Source organism: Magnolia sinica, chromosome 15, assembly GCF_029962835.1.
Source record: "Magnolia sinica isolate HGM2019 chromosome 15, MsV1, whole genome shotgun sequence".
NCBI lineage: Eukaryota > Viridiplantae > Streptophyta > Magnoliopsida > Magnoliales > Magnoliaceae > Magnolia > Magnolia sinica.
In genome coordinates, this window is record NC_080587.1 from 54,807,117 (window position 1) to 54,827,014 (window position 19,898).

Consider the following 19,898-nt stretch of genomic DNA (forward strand, 5'->3'; position numbering starts at 1 on the left):
AAGTGGTAATATAATAACTGGCAGTAATGGCAATGATATAAGAGGAAGATCAGATTATTTTGATTAAAAAATATAGACATTTATGGGTTCAATGTGAAAATTGTTATGGATTAAATTATAAGAAATTTTTTAAGTCAAAAATGAATATTTGTGAACAATGTGGATATCATTTGAAAATGAGTAGTTCAGATAGAATCAAACTTTCGATTGATCCGAGCACTTGGGATCCTATGGATGAAGAAATGGTCTCTATCGACCCCATTGAATTTAACTCGGAAGAGGAGCCTTATTAAGAATTTATAGATTCATATCAAAGAAAGACAGGTTTAATCAAGGTTGTTCAAATAGGCATAGGTCAACTAGATGGTATTTCCATCAAGGTACTAAAAAATGGCAACGTTGCGGTAACGGCGGGTACTATTATGCGTTATGGGGCTGTAATGTCCATTCTGGAAAAATGGTAACGGGCATTACGGGCCTGTGATGTGGATGATGTTGTTTATTTCTTAAAAATGAATGTTATAGGTCTGTGATGGCCATTGTAACCTGTATTGTAATGGTAGCCATTACAACCACCATACTGTTATTAAATTACCTTGATTCCCATAGCAATTGGGATTATGGATTTTGAGTTCATGGGAGGTAGTATGGGATCCGTAGTATGTGAAAAAATCACCTATTTTGATCGAGTATGCTACAAGTAGATCTTCCCTATGAAATGTTCCTGCTTTTCTATGTTTCATTGAAAAATGTGCTCAACCTACAGGAATTGTTCATGACATTTTAAAGAACATAGATGTCTTTAAGGAAATTCAAATTAATCAAATGAAATGAAATTTATGAATATTTACCCAATTGACACGTTCGAAGGAATCAATGTTGGACTTATTGGATCCTTAACTATTCATGTGACAATTGGTCATTGGGTGATGGGGACATCATGCGCACACACGACGTCCCTACGCACGTATGCATGGAGGGCCCCACTGTCGATCTGGATTGATGACGACGTCCAGGGAGGGCCCCCTAGGTAGAAGACGAAGTTTTGGTTCCTTAGAGTGGGCTCGATAATCAAGTAAAGTCCATCATGGGATCTCATGATCGGGGCCCACTAGTCAGATTAAGTTCATATTTTAGGTTTTGCTTATTTATGTTATTTAGAACATCATGAACGCTTTAGATTTCTTTGGTTAGTTTTTGTTCTGGTTTACTTCATCGCCAAGTAATAGGTTGCGCACATGGTGCAAGTTTTGGGGTATAGGGTTTTTCTTTTGATTCATTGAAGTTTAATAAAAATTCCTGCAAGTTTTTTTCTATTCTCTAAGTTTCTGAATTGTGAAAAAATTCAAGTGGGTGCGAAACCCTCCCTTTCAGAAGAGCTAACTACCATGGTGCAAAGCCACATATCTCCCCATCCGCCCTTACCTTCATCCATCCATATCTCTCACCTTCTACAACCATCCTTGCTTTAAATTCATCAGTTTTTGCAGCAGATCTTCTCTCTATAGCCAGTTTCCAGAATCTGGTCCTGCAGGAGGGCTGAAACTTCTGCGGAGCACCACGCCCAGGCCGTTCGTCAGATCGACCTGAGATTTTGGGGTTTTGAAGCCCAAGTCTGGCCGACCAGACCCAAGAGAGCCCTTTTTGGGTTCGTGGGCCCCACGCACGTGCGGCCAGCCATTAGCGTAGCCCCCCTTGCTGTCCACGCACGCGAGTTGGTTCCAGGTTCTTTTCTCCTCTCTTTCACTCATTTGTCATCTGATTTCCCTAACCCTAACCCTAGATTGTTCTAAATCCCAAATTTCTACCCCTTCTCTCACCCTAGGGTTCCTTGATTTGAAATTGGTGAATTCCTTAGATTAGGGATTGATTGTCATGCATGTGTGGATGATTTCTATTTCCCTTTGAGTATTGTTTGGTTCATAATTTTTATTGATCCAGCCCTAACATGTGTAGGCCTGGACCCACATAGATTCCCCTTAATTGAATGTTTGGACTTTTGTGTGGGATATGGAATTTGTGTAATTGTTTCTGAACTAACGTGATCTTAAGCCTGAAATCTTGCACATCATATCTGAATTTCATGTCCTGCATCAAATTTGGTATCAGAGCTTAAGGTTCTTATAGAGGTATACATTACATGTTAGGGTCATCTTTCAAAAAAAAGAAAAAAAGAATTACATGTTAGGGTTAGCTTGAATCCTTCATATCCAGTTCATCACATATAGCTGTTAGAAGACCAGTCCCTGATATTAGTTGCTGAAATTTCTGTTAACAGGATGTTAGCAATTCACATTACTGTAACTTTTTGTTATTCCCTTATTTCGACCACTATGTTGCTGGATTTTAGTAGCACCGCGTAGTCTCCCTCATATAGTCTCTTAGGATCATTTAGTCCTATTTAATTGCATATAGTTGTCATAGAAAGTCCTTAGGTGGAGTTAGCAAGTGTATGCCCACACGTACGGGTCATGGTTATGGCTTGCACCCTACACTAAACATAGAACAACTGCTAGAGTCATTAAACAAACTGTCCCAGCAGATCGAGTCTTTGGGTAAGCGCTGTGAACAACATATAGGCCAATGCTTTAATCAATTTGATGTGCGCATTACCCAACTAAAGGCCTCCTCCAGGACAAACCCCACCATTGGGGTGGATGTCTAAACTCAGGTAGGTGGCCAAGAGGATAGACCAATGAATGGAGTTGGCCAAGGAATCAGTTATGGGCGTGCACTCGTGCACCCACCCCATGAGAGACATCAAGACCACTATTTTGAGGGGTACAACATGTGCAGCCTTGTGGCTGGAGAGAGTGTACCAGAGGCTAGTGTAGAGTTACCCATTGAAGCCATTCCGGTAGTGAATGAGTTTCGTGATGTCTGTCCTGATGATCTATCGGATGAGTCTCCCCCCAGGAGGGATATAGAGCACACCAGAACATGGGACATCGTAATACCTACAGCCGAGTTTGCGTTTAATAGTTCTGTCGATAGGTCCACAGGTCTCAGTCCTTATGAAGTCGTTACTGGTTATAAACCTGAGAAACCTATTGATCTCGTCCCTATGTCACTATCCCATAGGCTGTTAGAGCCCGTAGAGTCGTTTGTGCATCACATTCATTCATGACATCAAGAAATCAGGCAGAAGATCACTACTAGTAATGAACATTATAAGTTTTTTGTAGACCAGCATAAATGTTTCAAGGAATTCAATGTAAGAGACTTTATGATGGTCCGCATCAGACTTGAGTGACATTCTCTAGGGGCCGTTTATAAGTTACACGTGCGTAGCGCTGGACCCTTCAAAATTATAAAACGAAATGGTCTCAATGCGTATGTGGCAAATCTTCCACCCTCCATGGGAATTAGTTCTACATTTAATGTGGAGGATCTAGTTGCATTTCAAGGGGCCATTGATGCATTGTCCAGCCTTTCGCCTAACCATCCTGATTCTCCAGACCTTTCCCTTAATCCATGGCCTCCTTCCGACCCATCTTTCTAGCCTCTACCTCCCATACCTACCATTCCCGACCTATTTTCTCAGCCTCTACGTCCCATACCTACCCGTCGCGGCCTATTTTCCCAGCCTCTACCTCTCATACCTACTCTTCCTGACCTTTCTTCCTAGCCTCTACTTCCCAAACCTAGCCTTCACACACCCAGAGAGGAAATAGAGGATATCCTGGACCATCAGATAGCTTCAACGTCGAACGGCGGGTTTCAGAAGTACCTGGTTAAATGGAAGTCATGCCCAGCTTTAGACAGTACGTGACTCACTGAGTTGGAGCTTCAGAGACTTGATCCTGATATCCTGGAGCGGTTCAAGAGTTTTATTTTGCTAGTTGCAAAATCTTCGCAGCTGGGGAGAATTAATGGGGACATCACGCGCATGCATGCCGCCCCTGCGCACTACGCACGAAGGAGATCTCCACCGTCAATCTGGATTGATGACGACGTCTAGGGAGGGCCCCCTAGGTAGAAGACGGAGTTTTGGTTCGTTGGAGTAGGCCCGATAATCAAGTAAAGCCCATCATGGGATCTCATGATCGGGGCCCACTAGTTGGATTAAGTTTATATTTTAGGTTTTGCTTATTTATGTTATTTAGAACATCATGATCGCTTTAGATTTTTTTGGTTAGTTTTTGTTTTGGTTTACTTCATCGCCAAGTAATAGGTTGCGCACATGGCGCAAGTTTTGGGGTATAGAGTTTTCCCTATAAATAGGCACCCCTTGTAGTTCTTTTGATTCATTAAAGTTTAATAAAAATTCCTGCATGTTTTTTTCTACTCTCTGAGTTTCTGAGTTGTGGAAAAATTTAAGTGGGTGCGAAGCCCTCCCTTTTAGAAGGGTTAACTACCGTGGTGCAAAGCCACATCTATCCCCATCAGCCCCTACCTTCATCCATCCATATCTCTCACCTTCTACAACCATCATTGCTTTAAATTTATCAGTTTTTGCAGCAGATATTCTCCCTACAGCCAGTTTTCAGAATCTGGCCAACTTCGGCGGAGCACCACGCCCAGGCTGTTCGTCGGATCGATGTAAGATTTTGGGGTTTTGAAGCCCAAGTCTTGCTGACCAGATCCAAAAGAGCCCTTTTTCGATTTGTGGGCTCCACGCACGTGCGGCTAGCCATCAGTGCACGTGCGTCAGGCCCCCCTTGCTGCCCACGCACGCGAGTTGGTTCCAGGTTCTTTTCTCCTCTTTTTCGCTCCTCTCTCATCTGATTTCCCTAACCCTAACCCTAGATTGTTCTAAATCTTCAATTTCTATCCCTTTTCTCACCCTAGGGTTCCTTGATTTGAAATTGGTGAATTCCTTGGATCAGGGATTGATTGTCATGCATGTGTGAATGATTTCTATTTCCCTTTGAGTATTGTTTGGTTCATAATTTTTATTGATCCAGCCCTAACATGTGTAGGCCTGGACCCGCATAGATTCCCCTTAATTGAATGCTTGGACTTTCGTGTGGGATATGGAATTTGTGTAATTGTTTCTGAACTAATGTGATGTTAAGCCTGAAATCTTGCACATCATATCTAAATTTCATGTCCTGCATCATTGGGGATCTATAGAGAGTCCGTTTTATGAAATGTATGAGAGATCCAAAGAAGACCTTATTTTCTCATTTTTACTTTCTAGAGGTCAAAGACCTTATATATGCTCCCTCACCATACATAATTGTGGTATGAACGATAATTTTTTGACAAAGGAATCAAAATCTTAGTACATATAAATTCATGCAAATTTGTTTCTTTCTTTTCTAGAAACCACTCCATTTCTAGGTATCAAAATGGGATATGTGGTACAAACAGAGAATTTTCCCTTGTTTCCCCAAAGCTTTGCATTTGTTATCTCGATCATGATTTTCCTTCCCCTAAACGTAAGGAAAGGTCCTTCCCTTTTGGGTCAGTTGTGCGTGAGGAGGGATTCGAACCCTTGATGCCATGGTTCATATCCACGTGATCATGCTCCATCTTGTCACCATGGATCTACTCCTAGGGGTACACTAAAAAAGAAATTGCAAGAAGAATACATGGCTTTTAGAGAATGCCTCACTTTAGCAATTCTAATGATTTGTTTAATCAATATAAATTGTGACTCGGATCTGGTAGATATTTTGTTTCCAGCCAATGATGACGCTATAGCCTCAGTTTGATTGATTCTTAATAAAGTAGTATCCACAATTTGTGAGGGTCATTTTAGCTCTGTAAGAAATCGTCGATTATGAACAATTTGATTGGATCGAATTGGAAAATGGAAAGATTGGTATGAGTTATACGGTTTGCCACCACTTTGTGGAAAACCTTTAGGTATGAATATGTTAGATACCTTTAACATTTTGACTTGATTGGTGAAATGGTATCTATCCCAATGAGCCATCTATTGAATCATTGTGATTGATGTTTGATCCCGAAGAGAAGCAATTTCTTAGTATCAATATCGTTACATGTGTTCTAAGTTGGCTTATGGAATGGACCAACTCTATAGACATGGCCCGGGCTCCCTAGGCATTAAGCCTAACCGAGGCCTACATGTCAAGAGCCAATAAGCGCCGAGCCAAAAGCCAATAGGCACCGAGCCAAGAGCCAATAAGCGTCGAGCCAAGAGCTAATAGGCGCCGAGCCAAGAGCCGAGCCCTTCTGAGGCATATAATGTCAACTCAATGCATGGGTCGGCCAAAATATAGGTTGATCAAATCATGGCCGAACACCCTAGTTTGTTCTACCTGCTAGGTCGGCCATGTATCGGCCGTTCACAGCCGACCGCGATTTGATCGGTGCACAAGTCAATCAACACCATTCGACATTATCCCCTTTAGAGCCGAACCAAGGAGACATCTCGAGATGAAAGATTTCCTTCTCGAGATCCTCGGAAGATACCATCCAATCCTGAAAATCTAAGAGATCGAAGATCTCGGGATCGGCTTGGATAAGGAATCCAATTCGCCTGCAAATCAGAGAAATATCCCAAATCCACGGGATTGCTCCTTCTCTATAAGTAAGAAATGCCTAATGGTGAAAGGTACACACACATTCTCACCCCTAACCCATCATTAAGTTATCAGACTCGGAGTCCAGGCCTGACTTTGGCATTGGAGGGTCCCCTGTACAAAACAGGGTCTCCTTTGTCTTCTTCCTGTGCAGGTGTTCGAGTAGCAGAAGGGGTGAACCGGAAACTGCATCAACAATATGTATTGTTGGTTGGGATTTGAAAACATGTATCGTTGTCGACGAAGGGAAAAATTGGGGGAACATGGGGAAAATGGTGGTATTTCTCAATGAAACTTCAAGAGACATTAAAATACACATTTGCATATTTTGGAATAAAATAATTGCAAAAAAGACATACATTATAAGTTTCTCTTTAATGAGAACTTAAAAGCATGTAATGCTGACTCAGGAAAACATTGGGGAAACATGGGGGAAATGGTGGAATTTTTCAATGATACTTCAGAAGATGCTAAAATACACATTTGCATATTTAGGAATCAAATAATAGCAAAAAAGATGTATATTTGCATATTTAGGAATCAAGCTATAAGTTTCCCTTTAATGGGTGCATAAAAGCATGTGTTGTTGCCTTAGGGAAACATGGGCGAAATGGTGGATTCATACATCCATCCATACGTCCATGCACACACATACATATAAACACACGTCCATGATCCATCCATTCATCTAACCATCCATGCATCCACACAGATACACACACATCCATCCGTCCATTCATCTAACCAACCATCTGACCATCCATCTATCCATGCATTCATACATACAAACACCCATCCATGATCCATCCATCCGTCCATCCATCCATGCATGCATACATATACACACATATAAAGATGCATCATCATACAACCATGCACCCATAACAAAATTTTGTGATGGAATTTTTTTAATAAATAATTTTTTGGTGATATCGATACATTGGTGATATAAGCGACATATGGAATTTACACAGTAAAATACATTGGCGATACTTAATGATATATCGCCAATACCTGGAATTTTTGGTACTACCAGTGTTACCGGTATTGCCAGGCTAGAGATACAAATAATATCGGGAATATTATCAATAATAATGGGGATAGTCGGAACAATGAAGAGAAGGAAGAGATCTTCGTAAAGTGGATTTTTACCATCCAATAAAGTACCAAACTTTCAAATGTCCTTCTATTCGATATTTCCTTGAAACCGGTGCTTGATAATTTCATTACCTCAAGGAGCAAGATCACGTCGGTCATTACGAGCTTGTACCTACACTTATAAAGCTACTCGACCAGGAGCATTTCCCGAAGGGTGTCCTAAAGTTCCTCTGCCGAACTGTATTACTGAACATCCCCGTGCTCTTGTTTGCTTAACATCTTCCTCTAACATATTACAGAGGCTACCTTTAATGGTCATGTTGATGGGTCACACATGGTTCTGTTTATCAGCTTCGAAATTGGTTGTAGATCCGAATGGTGTCATTTGTTATTATTTTTATTATTATTATTATTTTTTTAATTTTAATTTTATTATTATTATTATTATTATTTTTTTGCAGACAAAAAATCAGCTTTTAACCAAAGCGGGCTGTGGCAGAGATGTGCGCCATTTCGAATTTGAACCTCTTTTATCAGTAAGTCTTAAATAATGCTTTTCCATCTAAATTAGCTCTCTACTTGGAAAGCGCCCCATTTCTCTCTTGTTAACAATGAGGACTAATTTTTTAATGGATAATAAGATCTATTAAAAGCAAAAGAAGAATAGATTCCAAGCAACAGGGGCAGGGTGATCAGAGATCTTTCTTTCCTTGATGTCAGGGGGTCTAGGGCCCAAACATTGTCAATTCGTCCATACCACTCCCTAAACAGTTTCGAGGCCAGGTGCTACATGCCATCTTTCTTGCTTTTCAGAACACTTTTTGGTTGATTTGAACTTGCTGTTGTGCATCATATTGTTTTGTTCATTACATATCCTACAGACCTACCGCGAAGGATAGCCCCCATAAGAAACTCCCCCTTCTAACTTGGCTGTCCCTACGGCACCCTTCAATGAGTGTCCCTATCAATTCAAGCATGATCCAGTCAATTCCACAGAGCTTAAAGAAGCCCACTACACCTCCATCTTGCACGCTGGATGAAAAGATGGTGCACTTTTTCCTCATTTCTTATACGTAAGATGCACCCTTTCAGCATGGCCATATGTCTGCTCCTTAGTCAATCTTATCTCCACGACTCTTCTAAACTTTTCTGCTCCTCCATTCTTTGGGTTGAACGCAATAAAAGAAGTCTCATTGTCTTTGATTTGTCCATGTTGTAAAATGAATTATGAAATTAAAAAAAAAAAAAAGTTTCCTTTCATATCCTCCCACAGTACTTCCGAGAACTCAATCAGGAAACCATCCGGCTCTGGAGTTTCATCTCTTTCCTACTCCAAACTGCTAATCCTCTCAAATTGAAGATGGTCAAGCTTTGGTCTTCTATAGGAGATTGGAAGAGAATCTCACTGTCTCATTGCAAATTTCCGACACATATTTTCCATTCATGCCCTGTTGAGTATCAAGCTTCGGATTGTGTTCTCTTCTCTCATTCACAATTGCGTGGAAAAATTTCCTATCCTTATAACCTTCCTTTAGTGAAATCGATCTCGAGATTTGTTAGCACATAATTTTGTTCCAACTCTTCTTTTTTAGTTCCATCTTCCAGTGAATTCCTAATCATTTTTACTCTGTACTCAGCTCCCCTTTTCTTTTTCTTTTTTCTTTTCCTTTCTTTTCTTTTTTCTTTTTCAGCATTGTTATTGCATCCAAGAGTTTTGTTCTTTCCTCCACCACCCAAAGTAATCCCTATTCCATTCTTTCAGAAGGCCTTTCATCTCATTATGCTCAAGTGGCAGTGTATGCGCTGCCCGCCCCTCAACTTCCATGCTTCTCCATTGTTCCTTCTCTCTTTTTAGTAAAATCTTCCTCAAGCCACACTAGCTCAAATCTAATGGGGTTAGCCTCCAAGTTTCTTATTGAGATTCCAAAATTGTAGGTCAATGATTTGAGGGGCAAGCTATACTCTAGCTAACTCTCTGCTGCATTCCTCCTAGTTTATTTTAATCAGAAATATGTCCATTCACATCATTATTGGTGTCTCTTGGTTACTGCATGATGTGAATTTCTCTCCCATTGGCAAGTCAATCAATTCTTTGTTCGTGACTGAATTGGAGAAATTTCTCATACTCCTGGTGATTTTACTTGCCCGCTGTTTTTTTTCTCAAAAGAAAACAAATAACACTGAAGTCGCCCCCAATACACCATGGTTCGTTCTGCCTTTCCTTGACTCTACTTAACTGTCCTGTATCTCAGATCTCTAGCTTGGATGATTTGTTCTGCATGAATGAGACCGGCAGGGTGTATGTTCCCACCTGCTGTCTCTGACTGGCATTCCATAGCACAACAAAGCCTCCTGAAGCTCTGATAGTGTCCAATGTTAGTTGCATGATCTTTCTATCCAGATGCTGCTCCAGCTTCAGATCACGCTTTGGGCTTGTGCTCCTTCTCCCAGCTCTTAACCATTTCTACTTGATAACATTTTGAAGCAGATGCTTTACCTCTCCTGAACTTGAATCTGTTGCCACTTCTCTTCATGCTTCGTGCAACTATACAATGCAATCCATTGAAGTTATGAATCCCCCAAATCAACGAGATATACCCCTAATCCAGGCTCTAAATTTGTGTTGCCTCAGGGTTAGAGCGTCAGTTGTTTGACGTGTGTCTTTGACCTTATTTCTCTGCCATGATAGCATCCTTGTTTAAACATGCAAATTTCCCTTTCCCTCTTCTCCTTTTGACCATTGCTTTCTTCCGCACTGTTCTAACTAGCACTCTTTTCATGATCAACTAAGGTTCTAAATTAACTTTTTTTAGGGAAATGTAAAAACTCCATTCCACAGTGTGGGCTGGACAAAGCCTGTCAAACTGGTTTGGAATAGGTCTTTCTATTTGGCACCAGTACATTTTTATCAAAATTCACCATGTTCTTAACCCAAATCTGATTCAAATTCAATGCTAGCATCTCTTCTAGTATCTGTAATTTAACCCATTGGCTCTTTTCAGCATGTTGAATATCAAGTTGGTGATGTTCTTGAGGTTCTCCCTAGTCAAGATCCTACTTCAGTGGATGCTTTCATTCAACGCTGCAATCTGAATCCTGACACGTACATAAGAGTATGTAGCTCTGTCCTTCAGTTAAATGCTTACCTTAGCAGACTATATGCTTATTCATATTCATATAATTGGACTTCTACTCATTACAATCGTGCGCATGTGCCTACACAAAAAGAGGCATATCCATTGCATGTCCATTCATGCATTGTGTTATATTTTCTTGTCTGTAATAACCTGTGTTATTAAGGGCTGGCAATGGGCCAGGCCTGGTCTGAGCATAAGCAACTTTTAGGATACATCCGGCCAGGTAGGCCTGACAACTGCGGCTCAAAAGTGTCTGAGACCTTTCCAAGCCTAACAATTGCCACCCTAGTCATGTTATTTGTATTTGTTTTTTGCAGGTAATCTGGGCTAGAACTCGAAATCTCAAAGTCAAAAAGAAAAAAAGAAAAAGAGACAGACCTTAATTGCCTTCCGTATTTATCTCTCTTTTTAATGAAGTATCATATTTTTCTTTTGTCATTTGTGATGGAAAGCACAACCCCAATGTTGAAGTGAAGAGCAAAAAAAGGGCCCTCAATTGCCTAGTTGTATTACTCTGCTTAATGTAATATCAATTTTTTATTTTTATTTTTTTAATATTCTTCATTTAAGGGAAGTGCGGTAAGTCATCACATGTGCCAACTTGGAACATGCATGCAAGATTTAATCTGCCCATCGGGTGGTCCTACCAAAAAGATGTCCTGATGAGTGGACCAACCTGATCTTCTGGACATAGTGTCTACACAGCATGACCAACCTGATGGATGAATTAGATCTTTCACTTGTATACAAGGTTGAAACATGAGAAAGTGTAGATGGGCTGCGTCAATGCACATGCTTGGGTTCGGCATAGCAAACCCTAAAATAGTATTCCAATACCTGTTCAAGCCCTCTAGTAGACATGTCTTCAATGACCATTGAGCTGAGTTGGTTTCTGGTCTCCACAATATGATAAACTTAAAAATCTCTGCAGATATGATTCTTCATCAATATTGTTATAAGATATGGTTGGGTGTTCTTGTAGCTATAATCATCATAACCTGAGAAAATCATAAAGGAAACATGCAATGGAGCGGGCCATCACTACAACCATGGAGTATGGTAATTCAATTACTACTTAGGTTGGATCCGGCAAGGGGAGACCTCTCGATCTTGCATGGTCACACCTCAATCGATCAATGAAGATCACAAGTCCGAAGAACCAAGAAGTTTCTCGGATTAAGGATTTGAGAATTTGGAATTTAGGGTTTAGATCGATTCTCAAGATTTTGATCGAAGAGGGATTAGCCAAAATCAAAAAAATAGAGAAAGAACACTTCCTGAACTCTAACCTTGAGGAATTGGAAGGCACAAGAATTTTTGGAAAGAAATGGATATGCATAGTTCATCAAGGATTTCTTTGAGGAAGAAACCGTATTAGAGAAGATCGTTTTAGGAGGAACCAAAGAAGACGTTTTGCTTCTTCATTCATCAATAGTTGAAATTCGTGTTAAGGGGCTGTACCCCACTTAAATAAGCACATAAAGACATAAAATTACTAAAATACCCCTAGGATAAGCAAATAAAGATATAATATTAATAAAAGACCGCTAACTAAGTCAAAAAAAGTGCAAATAACATAAGTATGGGAAAGTTTGGGCGCTCGGTCCTCTTTCTCCAATCTTCCTTCACATGTGTCTTCCCTAAGTGGGGTCTTCTATATGTCCAATCACATGTGAAAGGTCTTCAGCTCCTCAATATTCGCCTATCCACAAGGACGGCACTTGTGGTTGGCGCTTTCTTCGTTGGTACACCTTGAATGCACCCGTGTCCGCATCAGTTACGCTTCTGGTCTCCACAGTATGATAAACTTAAAAATCTCTGCAGATATGATTCTTCATCAATATTGTTATAAGATATGGTTGGGTGTTCTTGTAGCTGTTTTTTATTATTTTATAGAAGTAGCAAGCTGTCACCTATGTTCCACTGCCCACAATGTTAGGCATTGTACACCTTTGTTGGATGGGATAGATAATATATCTACATCTGCATGCTAGTTTTGGGATATGTTGACTAGTCTCCATATCTTTATTCATTTGGCAGTACTCATCCCTCTATTTTGGCAGTATGGTCTGTGACACATCTTTTGTAGCTTTAAGTCCATTTCCTCTATATATTAAGAATATGTTACAGCATTTTCAATAGCATTTATCTTGTTGAAGGGTCACAGTCAAAGATTTACAGTTCTATGTTTCAGGTTCAACCGAGAAGTGTTGAGGAACATCTTCCTGATACTCCTAATGTGTTGAGAGATCCTGTCAAACTAAGAACTTTTGTGGAATTGACAATGGATATTGCATCAGCTTCTCCTCGACGCTATTTCTTTGAGGCAAGATGATTGTATATTCAAGCATTTTGTTTCTGTTTTTGTGTGGTCCAAAGTAAACACCTTCTTTCTTCTTCTTCTTCTTCTGTTAATGAAAGCTATAAAGGATTTAATTAAGAAAGGCCAAAGTGGGAACAAAGCCCCAATACAAATAGCATCGAGGCTAGCATCCTCTCTAGCTAACCAATTAGCTATTCTGTTCTTCTTTTCCAACATGGAAAACAAAATGTTTAGCCTAGAGGCAAGAACATGAATTTTATTAAAGTCAAAGGTCAATCTCTGAGGCTCAGAATTTGTTGATGATGCCCAAGCAATGATGCTCTTGGAGTCTCCTGGACCGTGACTGGGTGGGAACACTGTTTTAAAAATATTGTCAAGGCTTCCCTAAGAGCTTTATTGTTTGCCTTGGGGGAAAAAAAAAACCATACCCATAGTCCCTCATCTTTAAGAACAATATCGATATGATATAACCCTGTATGGATTTTAAAACATGAGCTTCCAAATCATAAAAATTTTGCGTTCATTTTTAATGGTTTCAAATCTAATGCTATGTAATACCATCTGCAAAAGGGGGAGAGGTGAAATGTGCTACTAATTAGAATTTACTGATTCTAAGCAATTGTAGTTTGAAATTATGCAAAATGCATTTCCAGGTAGGTGTCTAGTTATATATGTAAGCAATAGAAGTTATACTTTGTTCCCAATTAATGGTAAAGTAATCCTAACCATCCAATTAATGGTGATCAAATGGATGGTTAAAAGATAGTGAGTGGTCCCAATTTGAAGAGAAATCACATGGTTAATAATATCTTCTTAGTAGAATCCTTTGGTTATGTTTGACCAATTGTTGGGTCTGCGATTTGGGCAGTCTAGATTTCTGTACAACTATGTGCATGAGGTTGAAAAGTTGTCACCATTTTCTTAATTGTGCAAAACTAACGTAGGAGTCAGTTAAAACAACAAAAGTTATACAATACTTGAACATGGATACTCGTAGAATACTAGGTGGACCACACATGATTTAGACCATCCAACGACGTAGCATAGGATACACGCGACTTAAGCTTTTTCATGAGCTACGTGGCATTAAAACTAAGGTTTGCCACATGGCGTAATCTACACGCTACATAACCAAGCTATTTAAAACACAAATCGGCAATACATTGTGATACTTTGTGTCATACAGTGGAATTGATAACAACCCTGCATATCGTACATCGACATGCAATGTCATAGTATTGACTGATAATATCGGCATTTAAATCACTGAACACAATGAAGTTTGCGTTACACCTTGTCTTCCATCGCATAAAGAAAAGTCCTTGTTTTGTTCCCTTTACTAAAGTTGCCCTGGATTTTGTCTCAAAGCTTTTGTTGTTCTTCTTCTTCTCCTTTTTTTTCAATTTCCTCAGTGATGTAATCCTCTCTTCTGCTTCTTTTGGTGATGTATCCTCTTTAAGTCCTTCCCTTTCTTCCAGTTTACTTCAACTGTCCTTCCCTCAGATCGTTGGCTCTACATTTGTTTTTACTCCACTTCTTCAATGTACAAACGTCCGCCCAACCTTCCACTGCAAATTCCCCCACCATCTCCCAGCAACCATTTGGACAACCTTTTTTTTTTTTTTTTTTCCTGCTTTGACCACCAATTTTCAAATTTTGAAAGGGGAGTGCCTGTATGAAATGTGAGGAGACTTGAAGCAAATTCGTACCAAGGCTATCTCGAGTCACCACCAACAGCTCTGATCAAATTTTCGGTCACATCCTTGGGTTGTTTGGCTTATAAACCACAGTGAGCATAAAACTCTCCTACCAGTGAGAAAACCATAGAAGTAAGAAAAATCCTTTTATCTCTCACGCTCAATTGCAATGTTATCTGTTTTTCACCTTAAAACAACTCCACCTTCTGAACCTATGGCTAGAATGAAAAACTAAATTCTTTATTTGCAATTCCTCACAACTCGACCACCCTGATCTATGCCTCCAACTTAGATTCCTGCTTTATTTCGATATCTACTCTTCTTCCTCGTAGTAAATCTTTCACCATCAACCTTCAAGCAGGGTTTCCAAGGCCCCTCACATCACATGATATTATCTTCATTTCTGACCCATTTGGAACAAGTCAAAAAATTTAATTCACAATATAATTTTAAAGCTATACTGTAGTTATAAAATGGGAAATAGTGAGTGCGCAGGCGTATTTCATGCTTAGTCTGTAGCACCAGGCAATGTGGTGTGATATGTTCCCAATATGCTAGGTTTTGATACTTTAAAAAATGCTCCACAATGCATTCCTGACATGATTCCTTACATTTGACATTCTGAATGCTGCTCATGATATTGGTGCTGTGTTGCTAATGTCTTGTTGTGACTCATTACTTATTTTCTGGCTGCCGCTGTAGGGTCCATTTGTCTTCCTTTTTATTATTATTCTTTGGAAACTTTTGTGCCTTTATGTTGAGGATGCATGATCCCATTTCACTTGTATGGTAATCAATTATAACTATGCTAATAAATTGCATCTTCACTCCAGGTCATGAGCTTTTTTGCAAATGCAGAACATGAAAAAGACAGGCTTGAATATTTCGCCTCACCGGAAGGCAGAGACGATCTTTACCAATACAATCAGAAGGAACGGAGAAGTGTTCTGGAGGTGAAGAATTTGTGCCTACAGTAGTTCAGTTAATGATCATATTTTTGCATCACACTTTTCATCATTGAAAATCCTTTTTTGCCTTACTCGTGCTTTGAATTCAAGCTGAAGCATCTGGCCGTGCATTCTGATTAATTGAGAAGCTCATCCTTATATTTGTTATCGTTCAAAAGCTTATCTTGATCAGCATTAAAAAATATGTAGGAAAAAAAAAAAAAAAAACTTGATTTGGTCAATACTCAATTGACTCTACTCAGGTTCACATGATTCAACAGTGCTGTATTTCAAAATATTTAGGTATTGTCTTGATATTTGAAATAGGGGTGTACATCGAGTTGAACCGAGTTGAGCTGGCCTTGGCTCGAACACTGGCTGACCTCAGCTCGAACTAGGCTCGGCTCGGTCCTTGAGCCTGACTGGCCAGCTCAGCTCGGTTCGGTCAGCAGCTCGGGCTGAGTTTGAGCCAAGATCGAGCCAAGTTTGCCATTGAGCCATTTCCACAAACACCTGAACTGTAACTTCAAAATCCCACTATTTTACAAATAGAGGCAATGGTTTTATAGGTATTTTATCAAACACCTTCTAATTAACATACACGCCCCCCCCCCGCAAAAAAAAAAATAAAAAATAAAATAAAAAAGAGAAAAAAAGTTGTTTCATGTACATACCTTCCTTGCCACCAGCCTCATTTCGTTGAGTCATTTTATCAAACAGTTGGTGAGCAACATCAATGGCAAAGTAACCGAGTCACCGAACTGGTTCGATCCAAGTTCAATTCGAGCCGGATTTGAGCTTGATTCGATCCGAGTCGAGTCGAGCTAGGGCCTGCTCGAACTTGGCTCGAACTCATTTTTGAGCTCAAAACATCAGCTCGACTCGGCTCGAACTCAGCTTCGAACCAAGTCGAATCGAGCTTTTTCAAGTCGAGTTGAGCGTGCTAACCGAGCTAGCTCAGTTTGTGTACACCCCTAATTGGAAACTTGGTCAGGTATTGACTGAGTCATCTACGAGGAAGTGAACTGGAATACTATGTCTATTCATTGCAAATATTTTGGCAGTCCTGAGTGTGTGACACAAAAGAAGGAACTGAAAAGCAGCACACCAATTTCCTCTGGTGCTGCACTCAAGTTGGACATGTGGCACAATTGCCGATTATCTGGACCATTCATTGGGTGGTCCCATGGTGGATAATTGATGTTTCATGATCACACAGGTTGGATGAATCAAGTCATCTGTTTGGTGGACCTTTTCCTGTTTGGTACTTAAAATTTCTATATCATTTCTACCGTCCATTTGTAACTCACCATTTGGACAGCTAAATGAGGTTACTCTACCGTCAATTCAACTTTTCGTTTTTTTCATTTTCCTTTTTCTCTGGATTATATTTTATTTTTATTTATTTATTTATTTATTTTTCTGGTTTAGGAACTGATAAGCCTTTGGTACAGGTACTAGAGGATTTCCCATCTGTGCAAATGCCATTTGAATGGCTGGTGCAGCTTGTTCCTCCATTGAAAAAAAGGGCCTTTTCCATATCTTCTTCCCCTTCAGCTCATCCCAATCAAGTGCACCTAACGGTGAGCGTAGTTTCATGGATGTCTCCTTTCAAGCGCAAGCGATGTGGCCTCTGCTCAACATGGTTAGCTGGACTTGATCCTAACAAAAGTAGGGGTTCATTCATGGAACTTGCACCAATATTTTCAGTTTGAAATAGTAGTAGACGGGACATGCTAATATTGCATGCAAATCAGACACAAAATGTTGGAATGCTTATTTAGTGGAACCAATCATGGATGGTTGTAGGCCAAAAATCTCAGTTGCCGGATATTCCCAATTGGAGTTTTGAGGGAAAATTGAATGCTTAAAATTGAAAAGTGAAACTCATAGATGTGGTTGTTTGGTGAGTGTGATTTTTGGACAATGGCTTGCCTGGGTTCGAAGAGTGAGCAGTCTAGATCCCACACATGTGAGCCGAATCTCACAAACGAGCACACGATATCTTAGTAATAAATAAGCATTTCTCATAATCACCCAGATACTATATGCTGAATCATTTGGCTCTTCTGTTGTGAGCAGGAGTCCCTATTCTTGCATGGTTCCATCGAGATTCCCCTCCTCCCCCGCCACCAACACTCCCTCTCATTCTTATTGGGCCTGGAACAGGCTGTGCACCTTTCCCGGCATTCGTGGAAGAAAGGGTAGTACAAAGCGCATCTGGGCCAATAGCTCCCGTTCTTTTCTTCTTTGGATGCAGAAATGAGGAGAACGATTTCCTGTATAGGGATTTTTGGCTATCTCATACGCATATCTCTGGTATACTGTCGGAAGAAAATGGCGGAGGTTTCTTCGTTGCGTTCTCGAGAGACCAGCCACAGAAGGTCTATGTGCAGCATAAGATGCGGGAGCAAAGTGAAAGAATTTGGAGCTTCTTGAGTGCGGGAGCTGCTGTATACATAGCAGGGTCTTCAACAAAAATGCCGGCAGATGTTTCGTCGTGTTTGGAGGAAATTATTTCGAAAGAGAGCGGCCTTCCAAAGGAATCGGCTGCTCGGTGGCTCAGGATGTTAGAAAAGGAGGGTAGGTACAATGTGGAAACTTGGTCATGAACTTCATGGGTTTTGCAGACTGTGGCTCAGGAGGCTGCATTTGGTCGCACAGGTGAATTGAATTGCAGATGCCTAATTTAATCAATAGTATGTAAGTTAAATGTTTTCTTGTAACGATAATCATGAAGTAGCGTTTGAATTGCAGTTAACTTTCTTTCGACTTGATTTTTTTATGACATCCCATCGCGCATGCCTTCCCATGCTTGGTCATTGGCCCAAAAGGTACACAAATTCACGACTCCGGTGGGCTACACGATTGGAAAAAGTTGGGTGGGGACGCTGACCATTGATTTCCACTGGGAGACACCTACATTTTGGAATGGCCTGCCATGGAGATGTCCCTTCATTTGGAGTAGATGTTTCGTATCATTGGATAGTATAGCATACACACAACATGGTGGGCCCTGTACGAGAATCAAGGGTGAGTGTCCTCTTAATTGTTCCGTGCAGTGTGGCCCTCCTAGCTCATGGATTGCAAGGTGGTCGGAGCATTATCCACGTAGACGGAGAGGCCTCACGTGCTAGTAGTACTGATCGAAGGCATTTGTGCAGTTTGCTTGGGGTGGCAGTCACACCCCAGATTTCGGCACCCAAGCATTTTTGACTCAACTACCTGGTCATGGGTGTGACTCGATATTTAAGGTAAATAAATATTAAATATTCAGTGCCATTATTTATTTATCAACTGAATATCAAGGATAAATCATCATTTATTAAATCAAGGTATTCTCATGTATATCGACTTATTTAATAATAATAATAATAATTCTATGAAAATAATGAATTTGTTTTCATCTTCTTTCTTTGGCTTTGGAATAATCTGCTCTAAGTTGCAACTTCATTTGTGAATGCCTTGGGTTTGATTCTCATCATGGATAGTTAAATCCCAATTGGTGAGTTATATGGCCAATAAGTAGTTTTTGTGCATGCATTCACAATTACACATGATTCAAATATATAATCCATAAAGCTCTCGTAATGTAAAGACTATATGCATGAATGGGCTGGATGCATGCAATGATCCATCAATATTCAATATAGTTAATCTATTGAATACTCAGGCGCAATCTCTTTCACCCTGGCCTATGAACACCCGCCGGGCCTGCATCTGATTGAGTTTATTGGTCAATGGGCTTATCTCTATTTGATACAAAAAATGTGGATATGATGGCCGCCTTCTTAACTTCATGGTGGGCCCTACTTAAAGATGCTTTTTGCTGAACGGCTAAGATCTTGCACTGACCGTTTAGATTGGCACACGATTTCTTTACATGCACTTGTGAATCTTATGGTTTGCTACTGGTATCTGTTTGCACTCGGTTTGGTTTTAGTGATGTGGTGTGTGTGGGCATGCCATAATCAATTGTGCAGCTCGATTCAAACTAAATAACTTTGACCCCAAACGCCGAGATAGGCGAACATATGTTGAATATGATTATATATGACTGAGACCTGAAAAGATCGGTTGCCTAGTTAGCTACTCGTATAAGATTGTTGCATGATGATCATGCGATTGTCGAAGGATGGAGTTCTTTATCCGAAGATGGGTTGTACTTTTGTCTTTCATATGAAAGGACTTTTGGTATACCA

General features: G+C 40.2%; 1 protein-coding gene across 17 annotated transcripts in view; it reads left to right on the top strand.

Moving 5' to 3' along the window:
* Nucleotides 1-18,473, top strand: part of LOC131226715 (NADPH-dependent diflavin oxidoreductase 1-like) — a 112,863-nt gene extending 94,390 nt beyond the window's left edge. For 10 of the 17 annotated variants that reach the window (XM_058222356.1, XM_058222354.1, XM_058222355.1 and 7 more), the window contains 6 exons: nucleotides 8,054-8,128; nucleotides 10,595-10,705; nucleotides 12,924-13,055; nucleotides 15,583-15,702; nucleotides 17,151-17,367; nucleotides 17,779-18,473. In XM_058222356.1, coding sequence (XP_058078339.1) covers nucleotides 8,054-8,128; nucleotides 10,595-10,705; nucleotides 12,924-13,055; nucleotides 15,583-15,702; nucleotides 17,151-17,367; nucleotides 17,779-18,308 — 1,185 coding nt within the window. In that variant the 3' untranslated portion in view covers nucleotides 18,309-18,473. Of the gene's footprint in view, nucleotides 1-8,053; nucleotides 8,129-10,594; nucleotides 10,706-12,910; nucleotides 13,056-15,582; nucleotides 15,703-16,913; nucleotides 17,027-17,150; nucleotides 17,368-17,778 lie in introns of those variants that run through there. The other 7 variants (XM_058222357.1, XM_058222368.1, XM_058222367.1 and 4 more) reach the window with 5 other exon arrangements.
* The last annotated feature ends 1,425 nt before the right edge of the window (nucleotides 18,474-19,898 follow it).